The sequence below is a fragment of the Balaenoptera musculus genome, chromosome 16 (genome assembly GCF_009873245.2).
Source record: "Balaenoptera musculus isolate JJ_BM4_2016_0621 chromosome 16, mBalMus1.pri.v3, whole genome shotgun sequence".
Lineage (NCBI taxonomy): Eukaryota > Metazoa > Chordata > Mammalia > Artiodactyla > Balaenopteridae > Balaenoptera > Balaenoptera musculus.
Window position 1 is genome coordinate 39644135 of NC_045800.1, and position 27379 is coordinate 39671513.

General features: G+C 36.3%; 1 protein-coding gene across 4 annotated transcripts in view; it reads right to left on the reverse strand.

Moving 5' to 3' along the window:
* A1CF (APOBEC1 complementation factor) overlaps positions 1 to 27379 on the reverse strand; it is a 79052-nt gene that overhangs the window by 32857 nt on the left and 18816 nt on the right. For 2 of the 4 annotated variants that reach the window (XM_036828953.1, XM_036828954.1), the window contains exons 2-4: positions 20384 to 20527; positions 3229 to 3363; positions 1294 to 1424 (exon numbers count right to left, since the gene is read on the reverse strand). In XM_036828953.1, coding sequence (XP_036684848.1) covers positions 1294 to 1424; positions 3229 to 3363; positions 20384 to 20482 — 365 coding nt within the window. In that variant the 5' untranslated portion in view covers positions 20483 to 20527. Of the gene's footprint in view, positions 1 to 1293; positions 1425 to 3224; positions 3364 to 5436; positions 5573 to 20383; positions 20528 to 27379 lie in introns of those variants that run through there. The other 2 variants (XM_036828955.1, XM_036828956.1) reach the window with 2 other exon arrangements.

Sequence of the window (27379 nt, forward strand, 5' to 3'; positions counted from 1 at the left end):
ATAGGGTTATGTCCTGGAACATAAATACAATTTATAAATACAAAATATAAATTGTATAAATACAATTTATAAAATTTTATAGGGTTATGTCCTGGAACCCTCTGCTAATCCCATGGTTTCAAATATTGCCTATATTTGGTTGACCCCCAAATTTACGTTCCAATCGTGACCATTCTCCCGACCCCAATATCATACAATCAGCAACTCCCCTGGGACGTCTAATGTGCATCTCAAATGTAAATTGTCCCAAACAGAGCTCTTCATGTTTTCCTGTTATTCTCCCAGCCTTTTCCATCTCTATGACACTATCACATCCACACATACTTGGACCAAAATCCTAATTTTCTTCCCTGAATTATAAATCCACTCACACTCTAAATCCAATATTTAGCCAGTCTTGTCTATTCAACCTCCAAAATATATCACACATCTGACTTTTTACCACCTTTACCACTAACCCCTTATGCAAGCACCACCATCTCCTGTCTAGTTCTAGACACAGCAGCGGCCTTTGAACTGTCTTCCCTCTTTCAGTCCTTACCCTGCTACAGTCCATTCTTCACTTAGTAGTCAGAGGAATGTTGTAAAAAAGCATGAATCTAATTAAAACCTCCTGTGATTTCCCCTTTTTATTAAAATAAAATCCAAATTCTTCATGATGAAATATAACACTCTCCAACTGTATTGCCTTCAACCCTCCTCTCTTTACTCTTCCGAATGTTGGCTTTCTTTCTGTTCCTTTAACACATCATGCTTATTCTCATTTTGAGACCTTTGCACTTGCTGTTCTTTCTTTCTCTGAAATGATTTTCCTCCAGGTCTGATTGTCATGCGGATTCTTTTCATTCAAGTCTCAGATCAAATTTTACTTTCCGGAAGCATATTTTCTTAAATACATCAAGTTAAAGTAGCAACCTCCTCACACAACTTTACCCCATTTCCTGGTTTTTATTTTTTCAAACTCTTTTAAATAATCTTATACATCCAATTGCTCACTATGAGTGTAGGAAAGTGTACCTTGATACTTCTAATGTTTTCAACAGTGTCCAGCACATATTTATGAAATGGATAAATGAATGAATTTTGCTTCTTTGAACATTTCACAGAACTTAGTCTGGCACCTTATATAGTGTTGGTTAAATAAACATTTCATTAAATTGATTTCCAAGAAAAAGAACTAACATTTCTGATTTTGGCTATATTTTGCATATACTATATTAGATAAACTTGATGGAAGAACAGATAAAGGTACATTGTCTGATTCACTTTTAATCTAGAAGAGATGGATCTTACCTAATTTCATAATTATTAAGTTGCTTGATTGCATTCTTGGCTTCTTGTTTATTTGAGAATGTTACAAATGCATATCCTCTATTGTTGCCATTAAAATCCATCATCATTCTCATTTCATAAATTTTACCAATCTACAAGTAATAAGAGAGAATTCATATTTATACATTTGTACTTCCAAATGAAAACACACACACACACGCATACACAACGTTTTCTGAAGTCTCTGCCGTGTTTGGCATTTGCATCCCATGTGTAATAGTTTGCATGTTTTCATGCTGGATTCAGATCTGTTATCTGACTCATGGGCAAAGTCAGGATAAATAAAGAAAACATGTGCAAGTGGCATTTCAGCCGGAGTTGCCAGAATGTATATTTTTGGCAGAGCAAGTGACCTTTCATCACACAATTATCTGGGGATTTATACAACATCTTAGGGACCAGAAAACACACTTGTCATCAGAAGTACAATTTCTTGATAGATTTGTCCTTGCCCTTTACGTTGGCCTCTGAGGCCTCCATAGTTTTTATCTTTACTTGATCATAATCTACCAGTGATGTTTAAAACCAAAACCAAGAACACTCATTTGGAGCCTTGTGAAACTGACTTCTTAGCTATCTTTTCCACCTACCATGATATAAAGGTGAACACAGAAGGTGTGTTTCAGAGGATGGTCCTGGGAGCCCTGTTTTCTCCATCTGTAGGCTGAAGGTAAATGCTAGTCTTAACACAACTGATCTAGGGCCAGCACCTCCATGGTAGCAGTGAACTCACTCTATCCCTCTCACTGTAACTCTGCTGCTTTGCTTATATACTATTCCCTCCTGCTACCCCAACTCTTCTCTATAATCCAGACACAGTAATTCATTATTGCTGGCTGCTGTAAGACGGGTGGCCCACACAGATGTGAGGGACACGCGTGGGGAGAAGAGGCATCATTAAGCTACTTCTATTATGTCAGTGGTGTCTGACCCACAGGTCAGCCCCACGCCACCCCACGGTACTCAGTGATGGACACCTATTTTTTTCTGGGCTCATTAGGAAAGAGTTCAAGCATGTTTCATCTCTGCATTTCGAGTGTTTCTTGGTGCTCATTTTCATGTTCAGTATATAAGATTCTTACAGGATTAAGTCCTTGTAATTTATGCACATGCCAAGTGACGTTGTTTGTATAAAATTAAGAGTAGTTCTGAAACTGAGCTGAATTACACACACACACACACACACACACACACACACACACACAGCTGATTTTGGCATTTAGGAAAAGAAATAGCTAAACTCTCATTAAATTTTCTAGGAATTTTAAACACTACTTGGTAAATTATCGAAAATGTTAATTTTGTATTTTTGCTTTAACTTTGGGTTTAGTAGCAAAATATCATTTGGAATTAAAACTGAGGAAATTTATTCCTTTATTATATAGTGACTGAAAAACCATGTTATTAATCTTGTTGATTGCATTCAAATTTGTAGAAGGAAATTTCATTCTGGATCAATATGTATGGGGACACGGTTGAGCCATGACATACACATTTTTTAATGTGAAAATCTTACACTTTATAAAACCATATTAACATTTCAAAGTTGAAGCAATATCTTATTTTAGACAGGTTGTTGTAGTGCTATTCTAGATTGATAGACCTGTTGAGTTTGCAGTATGATGGCTATGCTAGTGGAGATGGGGGATTGAAATATAGATTAAAACGTCATCAGCAATGGTAGTTTCAGCTGTCAGTAACAGGACAGAGCTGATTCAAGGCAGTGATAATTAGGGGCCAATCACTAACAGCTGGGAAGTTTTTAACTTTGTCCATGATTGAGGAATGGTAATTGGAAGAGAAACCATCACTGACCAAGAAGAATGAGAGTGAAAGCAAGGTGAAGAGAGTAGTATTTTTTCCTTGAAAGATTAAAAAAAAAATCTTTAGACTCACTTTTTCACATAATGGTATAAGTTCATCTTCAAAAAGGTCTCGGGGAAGTTTTCCAATAAAAATTTCACAGCCCCTTTCTGGGGGTGCAGCATCCCAACCAGGCGGGGGACCACCATATTTCCTTTGTCCATTTTCCTGCAAATCCCATGTGGATTGTAGGAGGGAGAGAAGAAAACAATAGAATCTTTAGTTTGAGTTCCTCAACTATTTTCAAAATCATTTCTCAATAAGGAAGATACTTATTGACAAGTAATAGTAGTGGACTGGTCAGAGGATAAAAATGGACGTCTCTTTTGTATGAATTTTTAAAAAAATATTTATTTGGCTGCACCAGGGCTTAGTTGTGGCACGTGGGATCTTTAGTTGCAGTATGCGAACTCTTAGTTGTGGCATGCATGTGAGGTCTAGTTCCTTGACCAGGGATTGAACCCAGGCCCCCTGCATTAGGATCGCGTAGTCTTATCCCCTGGACCACCAGGGAAGTCCCTCTTTTGTGTGAATTTCAACACCATGCTCTTGTTTTAGCGACTTGCTCCAGATAAGCACTGTGAAAACTTATAAAGTGCTGGACAAATATAAAGGGTTGCTATTTTTTTGGTTTGTTATTATTTTGCCATTCAAACTCACCAATGCCTGATCATCAAAGGATCTGATTATAATTTTAATCTGGGGTTCTGATTTAATATTGAAGTCTATGAGGTTCTGGACCTGAACTTGTTGGCTCCATGACCCACTAGCTGTGGGGCGCTGGGCAAATTGCTTGAGTTCCCCAAACCTCAGTGTTTTTCATATATTAAGTGGAGATACTATCAGCTTTTGATTAAAGGAGATAATGTATCAAATATGCATGGCACAGGTCTTGGCATGTGATATATATTCAATAGTTATTAATTCTCTTCTTGCCTCCCTGGATTGAGGCTGTTTCATGCACTGAGCAAGGCAATGTAGGCCCCTAAATAGAAACATCATGAAGGTTAACATTTGAAAGAGTGGACTGGCTAATTTTGGGGGTAACCAGTGAGGGACTTAAATCTGTCTTCAAAGCTGACAAGATGGTGAAAGGTGTTTACTAATGTTGCATCTCTTTGTGGAGAGTAATGCTGTTCTCAGTCCAAATGCTGTAGCATTAGCTTCTATTTTTTTTTTTTCCTTTGTTCTAAAAAAATCCATGGTAAATTCAATGTCCTTTTGGGGGAGGAGCAGCACCGATGCTTGTCTGCCCTGCTGTCTTTATTTTTCTGAAGGTTAATGACCTAAAAATAACTTCAGGGGCCCCAAAGTGAAAGATAGGCCTAGTCCACCACTATTGAGCTGAAATAATTCATTTGCTGGAGAAGAATAAATTTACTTTCCACTTAGGCATAGCCAAAGCTCTTTGTCGTACTTTAAGTGATTTTTGGAGAAAGGAAAACATAAAAGACCAGATATCAGTATTCATTGCTAACTTCTACAATTTCTACTTTAAAAAACTTTTATACCATAAAATGATACATGATGTTGGATAAAACCTAGTCATGTATAAAGTAAAAAGAAAAATTCCCCAACGCATCACCCTACCCATCTGTAGAAATAGTTACTGTTAAGTTTGTCTGCCTTTCCAAATATTTTTCTATGTATATTTTCAAAAGACATGTTAGTTATTTAAAGACATTGTTTTTCGCGATAGTTGTTTGTCAAAAAAATCAAAGTAAAGCAGCTTCTAGTTTCACTGTTAAATCTCTACATATACTAACTTGAGACTTTCTCAATTATTATTATTTTTTAAAATTTATTTATTTATTTATTTATGTATTTATGGCTGTGTTGGGTCTTCGTTTCTGTGCTAGGACTTTCTCTAGTTGCGGCAAGTGGGGGCCACTCTTCATCGCGGTGCGCGGGCCTCTCACTATCGTGGCCTCTCTTGTTGCGGAGCACAGACTCCAGACGCGCAGGCTCAGTAGTTGTGGCTCACGGGCCTAGTTGCTCCGCGGCATGTGGGATCTTCCCAGACCAGGGCTCGAACCCGTGTCCCCTGAATTGGCAGGCAGATTCTCAACCACTGCGCCACCAGGGAAGCCCCTCAATTATTTTATAAGTGGTAGTACAAAGGCTTTTTGGATCACAGTATTTAAGTATTTAAATGATGTCTGTGATTGCAGTCATTTAAAAAATTCCTACTAATTTAATCATGTTGCCTTAAATTAAAAAGATGTCATATGGGTGTTCTACCTTGCCTTGATTACTTTTTGCTTCAAGCAAGTAGGTGCTTTTCATTTTACTAAACATTGAAATATTTGCCTCAAGAGTTCTTGTATTTTTTTCTTCCCCTATATTCTTGCAGGATTATCCAGTAGAAAAACTGTCACTGAAAAATATGAGAAATAAAATGTTTTATACTTACAGGAAAAAAAAAAAAAACAAAAACGTAAGAATTCAATGAGCATATCTCAACCAAGAATTTCCTAAAAAAATGAATTTGATATTTTCAGAGACATATTTAAAGTTTTCTTACTTAACAAATACTTATGTAACACTTAGTATATGACAGCACTGTTCTAATTCTCAGTATCATGGGTTAAGGGCTATTACTATCCGGACCTTACAGAAGACAGTTAAGCCCACAGAGATTAAGTAATTTGCCAAGATCATGTGGTTGTGGAGTGGAAAAGTCAGGATTTGAAGCCAGGCAGTCTGGTTTCAAAGGCTATCAGCTTAATTCCTACTACATTTTGCTTTGTTATGTGGTAGCCTAATCACTTATAACAGATTCACACATTTAAGTACTTATTTATGAAAATATTATCATGCCACTGAATTGAAAACTCTCTGCTGCATTTAAAATCCTTTCCAATTTCCAATCGTTTTACTACACAAATTTTGGGGAAGAACATATCTCATACCTATTGCTTACAGAGAGGTGTATTTCTATTGCCATGCTACAATCCACTTCTTTGGGTCGACTGTCACCATTTGGTTGATGCTGTTCCCTCTGAGGCCATTTCTGTATTTTTTTTTTAATTAATTAATTTATTTATTTATTTTTGGCTGTGTTGGGTCTTCGTTTCTGTGCGAGGGCTTTCTCCAGTTGTGGCAAGTGGGGGCCACTCTTCATCGCGGTGCGCGGGCCTCTCACTATCGCGGCCTCTCTTGTTGCGGAGCACAGGCTCCAGACGCGCAGGCTCAGTAGTTGTGGCTCACGGGCCTAGTTGCTCCGCGGCACGCGGGATCTTCCCAGACCAGGGCTCGAACCCGTGTCCCCTGCATTGGCAGGCAGATTCTCAACCACTGCGCCACCAGGGAAGTCCACCATTTCTGTATTTCTTAAATGTCTGGAGATATACTATTCAATGGATTATTGGAATAAATTTAGTATAAACTTGGCAGTATTTTTACTATTCATGTTGAGGAAACCAAACTTTCATTGCATCATAGTGAAATGGTTATTCCAGAATTTCTCATTTGACTTTGTGTGATAGCTTGAAAATAAATAGGCAACCAGCAGATTGACCTTTGGAATTTTCCCCTCAACTTTCTTGCTATAATTGTTAAAAAAAAGTCACCAAGCTATTTTGTGCATGTTACGTATATAGGAGAATTCATCTGCTTATAAGCCAAAATGATTGGGTAGGAGAGATGATTAATTCTGTTGTTTCTGTAAACAATTGAAATAAATTCACCAAGAGTATTTTGGGGGATCACCAAGAGTCTGACTGGTGAAGTTCAAGCACTGGGGGAGATTTGCCCTATGAGCCACACACGGGGCTGGGAATGCACCAGTGGTGGAAGTCCAGGCCACTTTAAGACAGGCGCTGGGCATTAGTCATGGGGTTGAAATAGCTGTCTGTTACTCGGAAAGGACAGTTGGGAGCTGGATTGCTGGTATTTTAGGCAGTATTTTTATAGTTGAGGAGTTTAAAATAGATAAAGCCGAGTTATAGCTGCTCTTTCCTCTCCCGGCTGATGTCCTTCTTGTGAGATGAATTCCTCCAGCAGCACAAATGTATTAGTCATTCAGAGAGAGAAAATATAGGTTTTTGTTTGCCATGAATGTTTGTTCATTGAACTCTGGGATCTTTTATTTTTCCAATCAAAGACTTGGAAACCATTTATTCTCTCAAGTCACACATAAATAGGTGAAGACCTTCAACTGTGTAAATTTAAAAATTAAACACCTCATTCTAACTATAAATCCAGTGGCTTTAATTTAAATACTGGATACTGAGCCTACCCAGTAAGTATTTGGAAGTCCCTTCTGTCGCAGATATTTTAAGCCTTTCATGAAGGAACCATAGAGTCTTTAAGAAATTTTATATACCATCTTCTTGACCTTGGATAAAACCACCCAACCTTTAGTAAATGATTCTAAGCAATAAATCTTAGCATGAAGGACAAGTGGACTGAGTTGATTTGGGCCACCTGGCATCTGATCTTTTAATACATCTGGGAAATCTGGGCAAAACTGCCCTTTTCCTATAGGAGTTTAAAATAGCAGATACTTGCTTTTCTAGTGTCCCTTGCAACTAGGACAGTAATGGTTATAATAAAGTTAAATTGAGTTCTGGTGCAGAAATTTTCAACGTGCTAACATTAGTGTTGAATCCTCCTTGGATACATTTTCTTATCATTCCAGGTTTGTGGTGTGGTTTTGCGTTTCATTCCTAAAAGCTTACTCTTTAAAAAATTTTTAAATTTTAATTTAATTTATTATTATTTATTAAAGTATAGTTAATTTACAATGTTGCGTTAGTTTCAGGCTTACAGCAAAGTGATTCAGTTATACATATACATATCTATTTTTTTTCCTAAAAGCTTACTCTTGAATCTAGTTCTCTAAATTCAAAATTTCTGTAAACCAGCATCCTTTTAATAAACTCCTTTTCTGCTTAATCAGCCAGAATTTACCTCTAATACTTGCACATAATAGTAACAGCAGCAAAAAACAACAGCTAAAACAGCGGCTAACTCTGAGTCAAGCAATGTGCCAAGTGCTTCCCAGGTATTAATTCATTTAATCTTCTCAACAAACCTATGAGGATGATACTACTGTTACTTTCATTTCGTAGGTGAGAAATCCAAAAACATACAAGCAGTAAGTGGCAAAGACAAAATCTGAATCCTGAGTCCATGCTTGTAGTTATAACATTTTTCTCTGTTTTTTTATATTAACCCAATATGCTCATTTTACAGATGAGGAAACTGAGTCCAGAGATATTATGTGACTTCCTTAAAGTTACACTGGTTTAATTTATTGCAGAAAACATGAGACTAAATGTCCTCTGATTCTCAATCTGGTGAACTTGGCAAATATACTGTTCAAAAGTCGTGATGACTTTTCTTCTCAGGCTTACCAGCCTCACAATTTTGTATGTTGTGTGTCACACCTACTTTCTTGTTCAACTTCATCAAACATGGACACCAGATGGTTGGTTGTCTCACATAAATGAACCGATTCATAAACTAGAAGAATATTAATTAATGAACCCTCATTCAGTCTGTTTTTCTGAGTAGTTATTTCAATTCCTTTAACGGTTCTTTGGAAATTTTATATTCCAAATCTGTAATCATCTTTGTGGTTCCCTTTGGTCCTTTGTTTTTTCTTGCCAAGAGGGAAGAAATGGTGTATGTTTCCTTATAAACTGCTTTCAGATGTTCTCCTGCCCATTTTCCAATTGACTATGTTTGTATCTATTTCTCCTGCTGATCGCTCAGGTGCTGGACAATCTCCCCATGCTTGGTGACATTTCTAACCTTCAAAAGCATGCCAGTCACCACCACCATACCAAGAACAATGGTTCCATGGCTAAACTCCTGTGGTCTCTTCTCACAGCTGATGCCAATGCATTGAGAACAGCTCTCTGGACTGTGTCTATTGCAGTTCATAAATTAATACCATATTTTCCTGGTTGTTGATTTGAAAGATTGAATAAAGGTCTTTACAAGGCATTATTTCTATTACCTTTCACCGGTGTACGAACTGTATATCTCAATATGTGATAGGGTTCAAGACATATCTAAGGGGCCTTATATAAGATGTACCAAAAGAATCCTCTTAGATGTGATTTTAACTTCGGTCTGCTAATGCTGTTATTGTTGTTGAGGACAACAGACGGTGCTATAGGGAATGTTTATTTTGTTAATTCTGTATGAAAGATAATGATCTGTTTTGTGTATTGTTTGTTTACCTGCACATCTTAAGACCAGTGACTTCATATTGGTACAATCTATTTTAGGCTAAGAATTTTTCGAAGGCAGAATTTATTTCACTTATATACTGTGAAGTTGGCATTACCATTATTAGCTATTTTTTTTTACAATCTTTGCATTCATACACAATATGAATGCCAGATATTTTCTTTAAAATAGAAAGAGCAATAACAATTGTGGTGTAAAGACTGAATAAATGGGATGTTGGAATTTGTAGAAATGTGATACTATAGTTAGTAGCAAAGAGGCAAAGTTAGGGCAGGAACATAATACATGAATATGAATTTAACTTTATCATCATACAGCCCAGAGTTTCTCAAAATATTTTATGTGAGGTAATATTAGGTGGTTTATAGACCAATGATTTATTTTAATAGTTATGAATTTATTTCATTGTACATCAGGAAAATATATTTATCACATAAAACCTTTTCCACTTACATAAGAGAAAAAGTCTACTTTTAACACTAAACTCCGTATTTCTATTCAAGTTATTTAATGAATTCTAAATAAATATTATTTTTGGCGGTATGTGTTTATGGCAAAAATCACAAAGATGCAAATAGATTTTGGCTTTTGAAAATTTATCTTTGTTTCAGTCTTCAAAAACTCTCACATTTGATTTTTAAAAAATATATGGTATGGTTTGTTCATAAAAACAACTATCAGCAAATTATGAATCATGTTCCTGTATCACTTTGGAAGACTGACTGTTGAAAGCCTATTGCCTAGGAAAATAGTCCTAATTTCATTTCAAGTTATTAGTTGTCTTATGGAGGCAGAACTAACTTGTTATCAGATGATGCCTTTAATAATATCATCTTCTAATATTTTCCCTTTATGGATTATGTGTGACAACCACCCTTGAGGAATTCAGTATCTCAGTTGTTGAAGTATTTAAGAGCAAACAGGCTTCTAAAAATAACTTGCATTTTGTAAAACTTATTATATGTTTTTGGCCAATTCATGGGTATATTAAATTCAAGAATATCCTTACACAAAATTAGAAATCAGAAAATATATTTTTTTGGAGTGTGTATGTGTGTTTCTACATAAGAGAACAAGTAAAATGCAAATTAACTTCTAAGACCCTCTGTTCACATTTGCCATGAGTTTCACTAATGATGGACTGCACAGCCTATATTATCTTGAGACCAGGATTTGCTGTGTTTATGCTCACTTCTGGCTCTGGGCAGTTGCCTTGTCTTACTGCTGCAATCTCCAGGAACCTATAAATTCCATCTATAAAATAACTAGGTGAAATCTTTGGTGATTCCTTTATCCATTTTGGGCTTTTATCTTTTTGCAATGTGTAATTTATTCAATAGGCCCATCCAACTTTTTATTATAGATATAATTTGCCTTTCTGAATTGACTAATAGTAGTCAGAGATCTGATTAAATGCCATAAAGATATCCACATGCAAATAAGGACATTTGGCCATATGCACATAATGAACATTTGGTTTGGGTTAATTGCTCTTCTATCCTTTCCTAGTTCAACATATGCCAAGGAGAATTCCATCAAATGCACTTGTCTTTTAGCATGTGAGATATTTTATACAGTAATTATTCTCCTTATCACACCCCCATGAATTTTTACAAGCTGAGGGTCTTGGCAAGACACTAAATTTTTCCTGACTTGAAATTCTTCATTTAAAAGGGAGAATAAGGTTAACTAGGTGATTGCAGAGGTCTTGGGAGGGTATTAGGATGCTTGACTGGGAGGCTGACTTTCACCATATTAAAATGTGGAAAAATGTTCATAGGATGTTTTCTGAGTTAGTCAATAGGACCCTTAAAGGAAATGCAGGGATTTTTAAAACCAATGTGTCTCCATTGCATATCCCCTTGACACCTGGTCCATTAATTACTTAATGACTTTCTTTGCATTGATTCACTTTCTTAAACTTACACAAAAAAGAAAATATCGTTCTCATAAGTGGAGTATCATTTCCCACAGATGGAAGGTCATTATAAAAGAAACTGCAAAAGAAGGAAACCATGATCAAGTTCTAGCCGGACATCGTTGTCTAGTAAAAGTTCTGAGCCCTAGTTCTGCTGTTTAAAAAGATTAGCAGGGGGAGGGGATATGGGGATATATGTATACATATAACTGATTCACTTTGTTATACAGCAGAAACTAACACAACATTGTAAAGCAATTATACTACAATAAAGATGTTAAAAAATAACAACAACAAAAAAAAAGATTAGCAGGGGCTGGAGAGGTGTTTAAGACGTACCTTCAATGACTGCCCTCATCAGAAAGCTTAAAATAGAATTGAAAGTGGAATAATTCTCTCATGATGAAATTCAAGGTTATTGAATCCTCTGTCAAGGTACCGTTTAACATCAGTTCAGCTCTCTACCCTGCATCTCTGAAACAATGTTAAAAAAAGGATCACAGCTACTGAAGTCCTACCCAAATTCATGATTGTATGGTTCTGTGAGCTCATTTTTTTCTCCTTAGCCTATGTTAGAGAGCTCTCTTTGCACGTCATAATAAGATTTTAGTTTCTGAAGATGAAGAGCCACTTATTTTGGGTTGCTGATTGGTATTAACAGGTAACAATTTAAAAAATCCTGAAGTTGTCTGCAAACAAAGTCTAAAGTTCAAAACAGCCATCGATGCTTCTGTGTATTTGAGTCATGAAATTTACACCAATTTTTAAGCTGATAAAATAGAAACCCTTATGTGCTTCTAGTTTAAGGGAAAACACTATAATCCATATTTTGCAAAGATTTTCAACCTTATATTGAAGACCTCATATATAACCAACTCTCTATTAGGCTATTGGAGGAGAAATTCATTGCTGTTTGAAAATAGCTCCTGGAATGCCTTTCTGTTTCTTGGGATGCTGAAGTTCCCATCCCATGTCAGGTACACACTCACCACAAAAGGACTCACAGAGCTGCTCCTTCATTTGGAGTCTTCCACACCAGCCTATGGCATCGCTGGCTGGTAGAAGCAAGGCTTCTAAGGAGCTTGATAATGAAGTTAGCCTGTGGGTGGCTGGAGTGGTAAGCTTAGGGAAACACGTGCCTGTGATGATCTACTGGTCCCACCCTGTTCTCATGCTTAGTGACACCTATTTAAGGAATTAGGTCATTCACCAAGTGCATGAACGATAAGTCCTTGGATAGTGGGGACAGGAGCAGTTGGTGAGAACAGGCAATAGAAGAAAAAGTAGGACCCAAGAACTATATTTTACCATGAAGTCAAATTCCTTTTTCTGTCCCTAGGATTTTTGTGTGGTGGTTGGAAAAGAATGTCCATGCCACAGTGTTCCTCCGTCTGTTTCTCACTGAGCTAGTCTAGTCGAAGCCATTTGTAAACTCTGGGATCCTAAGTTACTTATTTTTTATTGCATTATTTGTAGGAAAAATTGTAATTTGAAAAATACCCAAGGAAATTTCCTAAAGTACATTATACCAAACCAGAGAGATAGGGGAGTTAACTTAGTTTGAGGCACACTTAGCAGAGGGATGGTCTCCTAATCAGATCTAGTGCCCTCCTTTGTACCTTATGGCTGGTACATATTTATTGAGGAACTGAATAAATTAGAATTAAAATATGCAGTTGCAGTGAAACTCCAAATAAGAGAACACGCCTAGAAAGCAAAGTTTGAGAAATGGGAATTAAAGTCTGTATTTTATTCTAGTTTGAGGAAATTGTTCCCAGGAACAGACTGATGACTGATCAAAAAAGGAAGAGAAGGATGAAGCCCACTAATTTCTCATTTACCTGCTGTAATCTTACTGGATCTTTGAAATTAAGACACACTAATGTCTTCACCGCTGAAAAGTGTTGTGCATTTTACAAATATTTTGGTTAATCAGTATCACCCAAGTGGTCCCCTCTACCAGGGATGCTGTTTTGTCCTTGGCTCCTTGCAATGTTTGTTTGCTCTCATCCTCTAAGTCTCAGCTTCAATGTCATCTTGTCTGAAGAAGGCCTCCTGCCATTGTCATTTAACCTGATTTATGACATTCATAGCACTCAACATGATATGTCATTATTTTATTTCTTGTTTATTTTCTGTCTTCCCATGAGTAATTTTCATGAAGGCAGGCACCGTGTCTCTCTTTGTGGAATCAATAAATGAATCAATAAGTGAATGAATGAGGATTTAGACTTCATTTGGTGGGTAGGACAAGGAGGGGCTCCTACTTCCTTTAAGGAATCTTAAATGCTCATCTATGTTATAGGAAGTTTTCTTTAAAGACTGTGAATTAGGCATAGAGAACAGACTTGTGGTTTCCAAGGGGGAGAGGGAGCGGGTGGGGGGTGGATTGGGAGTTTGGAATTAGCAGATGCAAACTATTATATACAGAATGGATAAACAACAAGGTCCTACTGTATAGCACAGGGAACTATATTCAATATCCAGTGATAAACCATAACCAGAATGGAAAAGAATATAAAAAAAGAATATATGTGTGTGTATATATATGTATAACTGAATCACTGCTGTACACCAGAAATTAGCACAACATGGTAAATCAACTGTACTTCAATTTTTTACAAAACCTGTGAATTAACTTATAGCATAGAGTACTAGATTAAGGATAGGAGTTGGGAGTCAGCAAACTTTCTGTATAAAATGCCAGATAGTTGATATTTTAGGATTAAAAAAAAACCCGACCTTTTGAAATTGTGAAAATCACTCATAGCCTTCAATCACTACAAAAACAGGCTGTGGTCACGTTTGAGTCATGGGTCAGTTTGCTGACCTCTGGCTTATGTCTCTACTGAATTGTATAACTCTGGGGCTTGTTTTCCAACTGTAAAATGGAAGGGTTGAATTATATCAGTATTAAATATTCATGTAGTAAACATATAAAGAATTAGAAATAATAGCCTAATGAACACAAGCACCTATCATCCAGCTTCAGTAATGTTTTCTTCATGAAATTTTCCCAACTTTTCTATTCCTAACCGAATGCTTCTTATAAATTTTTTCTACTTCATGAGATTATTTTCCTTGACATAAAAACAATCCATATTCATTATAGAAAGTTTGGAAAATAAAGAGCACAAGGAAGAAAAAACTACTCTCATCAGAGATTACACTTCATTGTCTTCCAATATTTGTGTGTGTGAATAATTTCTTAAAATATCTGTAAACTGATACATACAGTTTTGCATTCTGATTTTTAACTAAACATTAAAATTTGGACATTTCTCCATGTCTTTGAAATCACAGGTTTACATGACTATATAATTTGGAAATATAACGGTGACATATTTTATATGACCAGTAATTTTTTATTGGACACTTAGGATATGTCCAATATTTTTAAACATAAATTCCACTATGATGAGCATCCTTATGTCTAAATGTTTGTCCTCATTCCTTAGGTCAAAGACTACAGTCAGTTTTAAGGCTCTAAACAGAAAGGTAACACCCACAGCTGTATTGTTCATTTAATGCAGTCTTATGGTGTCCTTTTAAATTCTGGATAAATTCATTTTTATTGCAACTACTTGCTATGCATTTTAGGTCGGCTGCTACACCTTATACTTCTATAATGCCAAGGACCAACACTAATACATTGTGTTCAATAATAGGGACTAAGGAAACAAACAGAAAAACAAGAACAAAAAAACTGTTTAAGGACAACCACTGGATTAAGCGAGAAATGGGACTGACATACCACATAAATATTTGTTGTAATAATTTTTAGAAAATAGATTATCAATAGGGTAATTGGACAAAGTGTTAATACACACCATATTTTAAATCACTTAAAAATAGTATGTAAGTATCCTGAGTCTTCTTTAAAAAAATATTCAGACTACTTGAGGGTGATCTTTATTAGCTATATATTTAGCTTTCCTTGTAGTAGAATTAAAACTGATGTAAACTGACTCCACATTGGGTGGAAAGTTTTCTGAAAATGTTCATCTATGAAAATGTATTTTTCTAGATTTTAGGAGAAAATTCCAGCTGAAAGAAGCATCGCATGTCACAGAGTTGATGACCCACGCTAGTAATGCATTCTGGAGGAAGGGTTCATCATAATGTGTTTTTTTTTTTCCTTTGACTCTCAAAGAAATATATAGTAGTTTTAGAAAATCTGGGAAGTACAGTTAAGAGTGAAAAAGTGTGGAAAAAAAAGCCCCACACATAATTTCATTGCCTGGAGACAAAGTCTGTTTACAAGCTAACGTTGTGGCACACTTCCAAAATCTTTCTGTGTGGCATAATGCAACTAAGCTGAAAGTTTAACTTGTCAGTATTACACAATTTTTATCAATAATATTTATTGAACCTATATATGCAGAGTATTGCATTAAGGTTCTTTTATTCTTTAAAGAACTTTGATAAAAAATTTAGCTATAAATTCTAAAGATATCCAATTATTATTTAAAAAAAGGGTATCACAAAGCATACTTTCAAGCCCTCACAAGCACGTTTTATTGCATCAGTTTGTATATAAAGGACTGGCTCACGTTATTAAGTAACCTGCAAAATTCTATTTTTGACCGCTGTATTTGTCCTGCTAGTGATAAGAGAGCACAAATTGTCACCCTCTCTTTTTCGACTTCTTGTTTTGCAAGTATTCAGCATTCAATATCAGAGACTGCAAAGAAGAGCAGAAGCAAATCCTTCAAACCCTAACTTAGCAAATACCATAACATTTAAAAATATCATTTTATGGGTAGGCTCCCTGAATTGTATTAACATATTTACCTTCATTTGTGTACAGAGATTTTTAAAAAAGTAAACCTGACGTTCTTTTTTTTTTTTTTGATGGCGATACTAATGTTTTCTGTAATCCAGAGTAGGAAGACTGATGTATTGAGAAGGCTGAAGGATTTTCCCTAAATTGTAGAGTTTGAAGCTATGTCTCAATACATGCTGGTTTCCTCTTCCAATTAGACAAGTTTGCTGACCAGTAACTAGATTGAGCAGATGCTAGAATCACAAAATCTTGACTAAGAGTGGGGTAGGTCCTAGCCAACCTTCTGGGAAATTAAGGCTGAGAGCAGTTAAGGGACTTGAGTTTGGGATTAACATATACACACTACTATATATAAAATAAGTAAACAACAAGGACCTACTGTATAGCACAGGGAACTATACTCAATATATTGTAATAACCTACAATGGAAAAGAATATGAAAAATAATATATATATATCACTGAATCACTTTGCTGTACATCTGAAACTAACACAACATTGTAAATCAACTATACATCAATTTTAAAAAAAGAATTAAAATATAGATCATACTTGTGTGTGGTAGATACTGGGTTGAATAGCAGGTCTCTGATTTGAAGTCTTGGGTGATTTTCTACACTTCGAAGCCAAAATCAGAAGGTATTTTCCAAATCATTCAAAGTGATTGACCCAAGTCATGTATATATTTACATCTTGATTAGAGGCTTTAGATCTAGATAGCTAGGTTTCAGAATTTTAGGTTTCTACATTACCAGAAAATTTCTGTTCCAGTAGTCATTCTGCTAACAAATAATTACTTACAGTGAAGCATGTTACGAAGTTTAAGCTCAACAAAATATTTTTAGCATGCTCTGCCATGCTAATCTCTCAAACTGCAATCTTAAAGATAACATTATAACAGCTCTTAGTTCTGTAAATCTTGCCAGAAATGTTGGCCAATTGCAGTGGAATTAAGATGGCCTATAAATCTTGGACAAGCTACCTAACTCCTGGAGCCTTGTTTTCCTTATCTGGAAATTGGAGATGATCATAGTAACTACCTCATAGTGTTGTTGTTAGTATTAAATGAATTAATAGACACAAAGCAGTTAGAGTATAAATGTCTAGCAAATGTTTACTATTTTGTAATTGTTATTAACTTGTGATCTAAAACCTCTATTAATACTTTCTGAATGTAATTGAATATATAAGATCAAAGTAATAGGCAGTTTGGCCGTATATTTTTAGGGGTATTATATTTGAAAACATTTTAAATGATAAAAGTAAAATAGCCCTATTGTTTTTTTCCTTTTTAATGTAAATGTTCTTAAATTATTAAGTTTATGAAAAGATCTCCATTGCTGTTTGAGTCTCTTTTAAAAATATATTGTTATTTGCAAGCCTTTTACATTGTTCTAGTATGTTAAAGTTTTCTGTTCTGCAGAATTTTCTGAATGATCACTTAATGACTGTTTACGTTTCATTTGTAACAGGATTTTAAGATGGAATGGGATTATTTTGGCCTCTGGTTTGGATACGAAACTGTCACTGGAGCACAAGCAGGACAGGAGGTAGGGAGAATGTGTTTAACTGTTTGACATTCTTAACTGAACCTCCCCTACCCCTCCTCATCCCTGAATTTAGAAAAAAATATTGAAGAGTTTGAAAGGAATTTTTGGAGTTGATTCAAAGATAGTTGGAGCCCACTGCTGGTGTGTTGTGAATCCTAGTTCCCCCTAAGTGGGAGGAATTTTGAGGTGCTTCTCAGCTAACCTAAAGCAGGGGAGAGGAGTAGGAAACCACTCAGAGCTTGCTATGTATTCCCTGCTGTTGGGAACACACGAGGCTGGTGGGTCTAACTCAGTCCTAAAGTATCTAATGGTGAACAATGGGCTGGCCTCCTGCTTTGATGGTGGTGAGGAGGAGAGCTGGTTGCTTTGTGTCACGTGCACTTGCAGGTTTTACTGGGTCAGAATGTGTGTTTCCAGGGGACTAGAGTTTGGCCACATGTAGGAATCGGGGGTCATTTTCCATCTTCTCCAAGAGGGATGCTTAGGGTGTCGAAAAGAGCTCTGTCAAAGGAGACTGAGGCCCAGGGAAGGAGCCTCTAGCTAGAACAGAGTGTAGCCAGGTTAGAGACCCCTGGCAATGGAATTAAGGAGGTCTTTGATGACCCTACAAAGTATCCCAGGAGGTTTACACACCTGCTGGGCCCAGAGCCCAATGCCAAAATCAGTCAAGTAAAAACTTTCCTGTCCTTTGCTTTCACCCCTTTCTTCTGCTTCAGCTGAGTCAGGAATTCTAGTTAGGAAACTGGTGTCGGAAACTATGCTTCTGAAAGCATAAAGGAGAAAAAATAGAAATTGCCCTCCACCCTGACATGCTTGGGAAAGGGAAATGGCTTTCACTTTGAATGAAGTTAAGTTTTTATTCTACTGAACTAGACATATTCATTATTTAGTGGAGGATCTTTTATTAGCTGAAAGTTACCAGAAAAGTCATGAGAATTTCCCTGAATTTCATCTGGGGGGAGTCAAAGAACCAGTGCCCAGAATAAAATTAAATGGACAGTTTATATTGTTTTAGGATTATTTCTCATAAAGCTCTGCTTGTTGAGTATACTTATATATTCATAGTTAATAATTTCCTTTTATACATTAGGTTTATGATATTGAGATATTAGAAATAGCGTCACACTAGAAAGGTTTATATATGTTTTCATCATTATATTTCAGATCATTAGAGGTTTGTTTCCAGAAGGGGAATACACTTATGTATGAATATTGACAAATTGGTTTTCAAAAGGGTTTAAGTGCTTTCCACTACCACTGTCTTTGCATAAGTGTTTCAGAAACAAAGCAGTTAAAAAGATAAACTGATATAAAACACTTTTGATTTTATAACATTTATGAAACTGCTGATTACAAAAGAAAAAAACATTTTTTCAACTAACTGTACCTGAGCAAATGTAAAAAATTATTATTCTAAGTGTATCTGTTTTACAGACTGTAAACTCTATAGAATTTTCTCTATGGATTATGAAATACCCCTTTATGTGGGGAAAGACTGCATAAAAATTTTCAATCAGGCATTAATTTTGAAGCACATTAAATTTGGAGATGAAGACATTTAAAAGTTTAGTAATGATCCTAAAATAGACTTTTATTAAGTATTAAAAACTAATAATATATTAGTATCTCCCTTGACTTAAACTTTTAGAAGCCTTCTGTGAAATAATACTCTGTGAAATCTTAAAAAAGTCTAAATAAATACTCTTCATTAGGATGAAAAATTAGAAATAACTTTGAACATTATATTATCTCTAACAAAGTGTGCCATGACTTATAAGATTATTGCAAAATGTACTACATTTAGTTTTCAACTGATCTGACAAAGGAACATGTAATAAAGGACACTATTGTATATTTTATTATTATCCACTTATGACTTTCGTATTCATAATAGCACAAAGATTCGGTTTAAGTTGGGAAAGTATGTGGATAAAATATAATAGCTGAGAAGTAAAATACTTTGTCTTACTGTAAAAAGAACAACATTAAAAAAAAAAGCAACATTATTTCTTCAAGTAAGATAATTAACTTATATGTCTAATACTAGTTTGTTTTTCAATATATCATAAGCGTTCTAACAGAGGTTATCATAAAGACAATAATAATGTACAGACAATTCATAACAACCAATGACAATGAATAGATAGTTTTAGGATAGTTTTTCTTCCTTCTTTTTCAAAAATGCTGAACATGGAGAGAAATTATTATATATCCTAAACAGATCGGATAGGTATTATGAGAAAACATCCAAGAATAGCTAGACTGACCAGATGGTCAGTTCTTGGATCCTTCCTCTAGAAGTTGTTTTACATCTGCAGTCAAAAATCTCTCTAGAAACTAAGGCAAGTTCCTGGATAGTTTGTTTTCTTCTGGTTCTTGAAGCACCAGCTGGGTTCTCCTTCACTGACAAGCTCTGGGTGGTGAATTCCAGCTGCCTTTTCTTATACTGAACTGGCCTTTCAAAACTGTGATAGTCTTTATGACTGTGAACACTAGTTCTGCTTCCAAATGACAAGGCAAAATTGAGTTGATAACCCAGAGTAGAAAGAACATCACCTGGAAGATCACCTACAAAACTGAAATGATCCAACTTCCTTCCCCCCTGGAAAGGAATGTCCAACTAAAGAGTTATACAACTGACCGATCACATTTTGCATGTTAGGATCGCTAATATTCCCACCACTCTGAATTCAGTGGTGGGTTTCAGCAGATGGCACAAGAAGTTCCTACCTGGACCAAGCTATATCCTGTGCGCTGGACCAGTGCGCGGAGGGCTGCTTCCTTCTGGGTGCCGCTCAATCCATCCCCGGATTTGTGATTTGATTCCATTGAGAGTGATTATCAGCAAAAAATCAGGTTAATTAGGGTTGCTCACTGAAACCAAATTTAAGATAAATTAAGTAAATTACTATTACCAAGTCCAAACTTGTCCTTTTCATGAAGGACATCTTTAGGAAACATTCTCTATAAATTACTCATTAAGGTTAGAGCAACTAACAGACACCCACAAACCAGGCCAGTTAAATATCCTCATTAAAAAAAGAGTTTTAAAAAAATGTTCAATTTTAGTTGAAATTTAGAAGTCAACACTGAATAATATCCTTTTTCCACTTAGAATGCAGACCAGTAGTTCTCAGTCCAATTATCTCAGAATGTCACCAAATGCTCAAAAACAAATTCATGCTTGCTAATTAAAAGTATATGAGGAATGGTCCTTGCAGATGTGGGAAGAAAGCACTGTTACGAAATCAAATTGACAAGGATATTGTTTGAAGATCCTGAAAGCTTTAGCTTCATTTATCTATTCTGTCTGTTCCCTGAGACATTTATCTACTTATTCTTCAAAGATAAATTTCTAGATCAGAGTGTGCTGGTATCAGATATACAGAAGTCATCATGCAAACTACTCTGTAATAAAAATGTCACATGGGTTTTAACAAAACAAGAACAATGGATCCTTTTGAATGGTGTTGGAAGGGCCTACTGACACTTGGATCATATACCACATAGACCACTCAGAAAAGGACATGAAGCCCTTTGTAAAATCTAAGAAATTAGGAAAATTTACATATGTCCATGTTGATCTATGTAGATGTGAATATGAAACTTCAGCATTTCATTATCTATACTTTCTATCAGGGAACGTGATTTGAACCCCATTCCAAATATGATGGTTGTTCAAATTCACAGGTTCCCAGCACAAGGACTTGTCCATGGTGAAGGTCCCAGGCTATGATGGTGCGAGCCCCTGGAGGCTCCCATGTACAGAGGGGAGTGCATTGACCCACTGGATTAGGGTGGGAGTGACTCAGTGAGGGTTCTGTGCTGGGATTTCACTCTGCTTGATGTACTCTGCCAACCAAGACAAAGGAAGCTTTTTTCACACTGAATTGAACCACATGCAAATATAATGTATTTCACTATAGGCCCTTTAAGAACTTTTCTGTTCTATGCATTGGGATTTCCTATACTGCTTTGGTTTTCATTTAAAGATTCAGAGTAAAGGTACCATTAATAATACAGGGAATGGGTAAAAAAATTGGGTGACAAAAGTGAAGCCGAGATAATAATTTGAGTAAAATGCAGCTTCAAAGTATTCTTTTATGAAAGTAATAGAATAATATAGCAGAAACTAACACAACATTGTAAAGCAATTATACTCAATTAAAAATAAAGTTCCCAAACAATAGATAAGCATCATCTAGAAAGTAATATTTTCAATATAATTCAGAAAACCAAAGAAAAAAAAAAACAACTGGATTCCAGTGAGAATATTCATTAGCTGTTACAGGGATAAAACAATTTCATGTTCTGTATATAAGCGTGGCCATTCTTGCCCTAGAATTTTCGCATAATTCTTCCTTGCTTCTGACCCAGATCAATTCAGTTTTCAATCATTCATTCTCTCAAGAAGTATTTAGTTAGTGCTGTCTATAAGGCAGCTTCACTCCCTGCCCAGCTTTAGGGCATTGTGTTTTATGGACAGTTGGCTAACTCAGTTACTACACCAGTTTCTGTGTCTGTTACTTTGCAAAAGGCAGCGTTTTGTTTGTTTGTTTTCATCTTAACTTTTTATCTTGGCTAAGATGAATTGGAAAGTATTTTCTGATAGTGGTCGTTTGATATATATATGTAGCAATTCAGATTGGACGTGTAGCTTTAGTGACACATTTATAGTGTAAATACTCTTTCTATGGATACTACAAGGTAGGCGTAAAATGAGACCTATATTCAGTTTTTAATCCTAAACTGCTGGTGAGTACAGTCATAGAAATCTCTATGAAACAATACAATCCTCTTAAAAGATAAACCTACAAAAGGCATTTTGTGCCACTTGCAGCAACATGGATGGACCTAGAGATTATCATACTAAGTGAAGTAAGCCAGACAGAGAAAGACGAATATGATATTGCTTATATGTAGAATCTAAAAAAAAAAAAAGATGCAAATGAACTTATATACAAAACAGCAATAGACCCACAGACATAGGAAACAAACTTATGGTTACCAAAGGGTAACGAAGAGGGAGGGATAAATTAGGAGTTTGGGATTAACATATACACATTATTACATGTGAAATAGATAACCAACAAGGACCTACTGTATAGCACAGGGAACTATACTATTTTGTAATAACCTATAAGGGAAAAGAATCTGCCAAAGAATATATATATATATATATATATATATCTATATATATATCTATATATATATCTATATATATATCTATATATCTATATATATCTGAATCACTTCACTGTGATGTACACCTGAAACTAACACTAAGTTGTAAATCAACTATACTTCAATAAAAAATATAAATTAAAAAAAGGCATTTTGGAGATTTACAAAGAAAAACTAGCTTTTAAGACTAATTCTAACTCGTGCACTTTTCCCAAATGTTACTAAAATTGCCTTTTCATCAGGATACTCTCAAATGCTCCCACAGTGCTGGATTTAACCTGTAAGAGCAGTGAGGCCATGGACGGACTGGGGTCTGATGAGGTTAGTCTTGCATGTCTTAACAGATGTTGGAAGGCAAAGTCTGTTGTCTTCTAGCCAAGTTGTAGGTTTGCTCTTTGCTGAACTTCATCTTCTCCATCAAGAGATAGCAATTCATGGTGAGCCAAGTTTTATTTGTAAAACCTGCCTTTAGTTTTGGTTAATTATTAATAAAGGTGATTAAAAATACTTTGACATCAGAATGGTCTTTTGATCACACATAGGTTCACTCTGACATTGAGAAAATCTGTATAATATCTCAACATAGAATCAAGTCATTGGAAATCAGGACATAGAAACAAAATTCGGAATTTGCCTTAAGAGACACTTGATCTTCAATGTTTATTTCTCAAAAACAACCCCCTCTTTCAACATTGACTTAATCTAAGGAGTGAACTCGAATCCAAGATAAATATTTTCTTAAGCAAGTCAAACTTTTGTTTAAAAATTTGGTCAAATTTGAAAGAAAGGTTTTGCAATACATTTTCTAATTTAACACCTTGCAGATTCTTCAGATCTGAGCTACTGCATTTTGAAGAGTAGTTCCCAGTGTAATTTATTGAGGCAATAGAATTCAAAACAAGACCATTGGAGCTAAAGGAAAGCACTCATAAACATGTATTACTTATTCATTCAAAAGTTGTTTACTGGGTACCTACCATCATCCAAGAATTTTTGAGACACTGAGAATAAAGCAGAGAGCAAAACAAAGCCCTCTCCCCCCAAAATCTCATGGAGTTTTATAGTGGTTGTGAGAGACAGTAAACAAGATAAATAAGCAAAATATACACTGTGCTTATGTTAATTTCTGAGGAGAAAAAAGTAAAGAATGGAAGAGCAATATGAAGTATGTGTTTTGGGAGGAGGATGGAATTTTAGATAGTGTGGTCCTGATACAGTGAATTTGGAAAGGGACCTGGGTGAAATGAGGGATGTATTTGGGGGAGAGCATTCCAAGAAGTTGGAGGGCCCTGAGGTGGGAGCTTGTCGATGAAACAGTGGCCTGTGTGGAGAGGATGGAGCTGAGTGAGTGCAGAGAGAAGTGGGAGCTGGGGTCGGGGAGATAATGGCGGACCAGGTCATGAAGGATCTTGTAGGTCATGGTAAGGACCTTGGCTTTTGCCCTGAGATGTGAAGATTTTACTTATGTTTAACAGACTCACTCTAACCATCGAGAAAACATTGAAGGGAGTCAGGCAAGGCTGGGGCTAAGGTGAGGCAAGGGAGGTAAGGCAATCACTCTGATCCTGTTTTTATTTAAATTTTGCCATTTTGTTCATCATGGATTTTTTTTCATTGATTTTGATATTTTTTTAAAAAATTGCATTAAAATACCATTTGTCTTAATTACTGAGTTTTTTTGATGGCTCTTACATTTTGCCTTTGAGGCAGTGCCTCACTTGCCTTGCTCTGGTTAGAGGGGTCGAGGGGAGAAGCAGGGAGACCAGTTAGAAACACTGCGACATCTGGGTACGAGAGAATAGTGGCTTGGATTAGAGTGGTGATAGTGAGGGTGCTGAAGAGTGATCAAATCTTGGAATACATTTTACAGATGAGTTGGATGCATCGTGAGAGAGAAAAACGAGGAGCTGAGGATGACATCGTTTTTTGGCCTGGGCAACTAGAGGAATGGAGTTGCCAGTTTACTGAGATGAGGAGTAACGAGTTTGTGGAAGAAGAGCAGGAGCTCAGTTGGAGGCACATTGATTTCGAGATGCCCATTAGGTAGCCATGTGAAGAGGTTCAGTGCACAGTTAGATATCTGAGTCAGAATGTTGTGGGAGATTTACAGAGAGAGTCACAGGAGATAGCGATTTGGTAGCTATCTGTGTAGAGATGATGATTAAGCTGTGAAATTGGATGAAATCAGTAGGGATGGAGTATAGAAAATCGGTCCTACTTTGGGGTACTCTAACTTTTGGAAGTCGGAGAGACAAGGAGGAATCAGCAAAGGGGAATGAGATGAAGCAGCCAGGTAGGTAGGAGGTAAACCAAATGAGAGAGGTGGATTGGAAGCCAAGAAAAAAAAAAAAAGGATTTTGAGATCAAGTGCGTGGTCAGGTGTGCCAAGTCCTGCTAAGTCAAGGAAGATAAAGCCTGAATAGGGTTGCAGACCCTGGAGCTAGACCTCCTGAGTTCAAATTCTCATTCTACCTCTTACTCTGTGCCCTGGAAAAGTTCCTTAACCTCTTGGTAACTCAGTATCTTTAACTGAGGAAGCAATAGCATTTCTCTGGGGGTCTTGTATTACATGAGTAAATGTGTTGGAAGGGCTTTGGAAGAAGTCCTGGAATGTAGTAAGTGCTAGACTATTGTTAGGCATAGATAAGTAAAATATAAAAGCAGAAAGGGAGAGGCAATCACTCCAACTTCTCAGAGATTATGCAGTAAGAAATTCCAGAGGTTCATGGAACGGCACGGTTATCTAGATGAGAATGGATGAGGGAAGAAAGGGGCAAAGAAATGGAAGTTGGATGGAGAAAGAGTACAGGCAATATTATAGGAAAGAATCATGGACTCCTCTCCCCCCAGCATCAGTTTGCTCATTTGTCAACTGGGGTAACAGGCAGGCTGTGACATTGCTGTTGTGAAGATGAAATGAGAAAATACCTGTCAAGTATTTAGTTAGGTCCAGCATACAGCAAATACTCCCACCTGACTTACTGCGAATCACTCATGTTGGAGGGGAGGAATAGCAAAGAGATTGCGGAAAGGGCCTGCTGGACATGACAGCACTTCCTTGTGTAATTTCCTTCCCTTCTCCTCCTTCTTTATTCATTCTGAAAATGAGGTGAGGGAGGAGCTAATAATACAAAAAACTAGAGGTCTCTTCCAGCTCCGCCAGCTTTTGCTAATCTGCCCTCAATGTCTCCCATCCTCTTTTTTCTTAGCAAAGTAATACTTCGTTCAAATGTGTACTTGCCACAAAACCTGCTGTATAAGAATGCTCCCCTCTTTTGTTCCTCTGCTTCCATTCAGTGGAAACTGAGTCTCAGTTTCCTAACATTTAAAATTTAGGATAATATTAGTTCCTATTTCACAGGGGTGTTTTTAAGGATTAAGTATTTTAAATGTATTCTTATTTAAAGTGGATCCTGACGATTACTAACTGCCCAGGAAGTGTTAGCTATTTTATTATTTAATCGTTATTATTATAATTAATCTCTAATTCCAAGGGGTAGAATTGCAAAACCACTTGCTGGGAGGATAAAGTCCCAAGCCCTTAGCATGATACCTCATGTCTTCAGGACTAGCTCCCAGACTCCCCTTCCAGTGTCATTCACATACCCTGCCACTGGGAAGTCCCGTGTTGTCTTATACTTCTGGGCTCTCTGCTTCAAATGCCCTTTCCTTCTCTTCTCTTATCTACCATTCTCTTCTCACATTGGTCTCACTACATTGACCCTGTTGATCCTTCCAGACTTGATTGAAATATTATCTGCTCTGTGATGCTTCCTTTGATCCTGTCTATGGGTAATGTTAGGTGCCACTTCCTTAATGCTCTCAAGAAAGCTTGTATATCCCTCGGTTGTTGCAGATGGTACTATAATTATAATTACTATAGTTTAGTTATTACCTAACTAAACTGTGAATGTCCTAAATGTTTGGACTATGTTGTACTCATCTTTACCCAAGAGTTTTAGCCTGACATTACGCTAAGTGCTCAGTAAATACTTGTGGAACAAACTCAAGATTTTGGATCAGCATTTTATAAATGATAGTGACTTGCACTGGATCAGAAGTAAAATGAGTCTGCAGCTAATTTCCTAACACTTATTATTATGCTTGTTCCAGTCGCTTCCTGAAAGTTCTATCCTAGAATGAATTTGCTTTATGTGAGAAATTGACTTGCATGGTTTCTCTGCATTTTTGAATGTGTCATTGTATTTGGGAGGGTAAAATTTTGTAAGAGTAAAATTTTGAGTGCAAAGTGATTCAAAAATAGAGTTGATGTTTGGATTCACTTTTCTTCTCAATGCCTTTCTGGTTTTATATTTGCAATGTTAGTGCCTATTTGATGAAGATAAAAAGAACCTAGACATTATTGGGGGTTCGAGGTTTCTGCTTTCCTTAAAGTCACAGGTGGATTGGAGTGAACAGCTCGCCTCATCACTTGGCTGATACTGACCAGTAGCAGTTTCCAGAGTTCACTGTTGGGCAAGATCAGAGCTGCTGTTCCTGACCCTTGACCCTGATGTCCTCCAGTGCCAGTGTGTCCTGGCT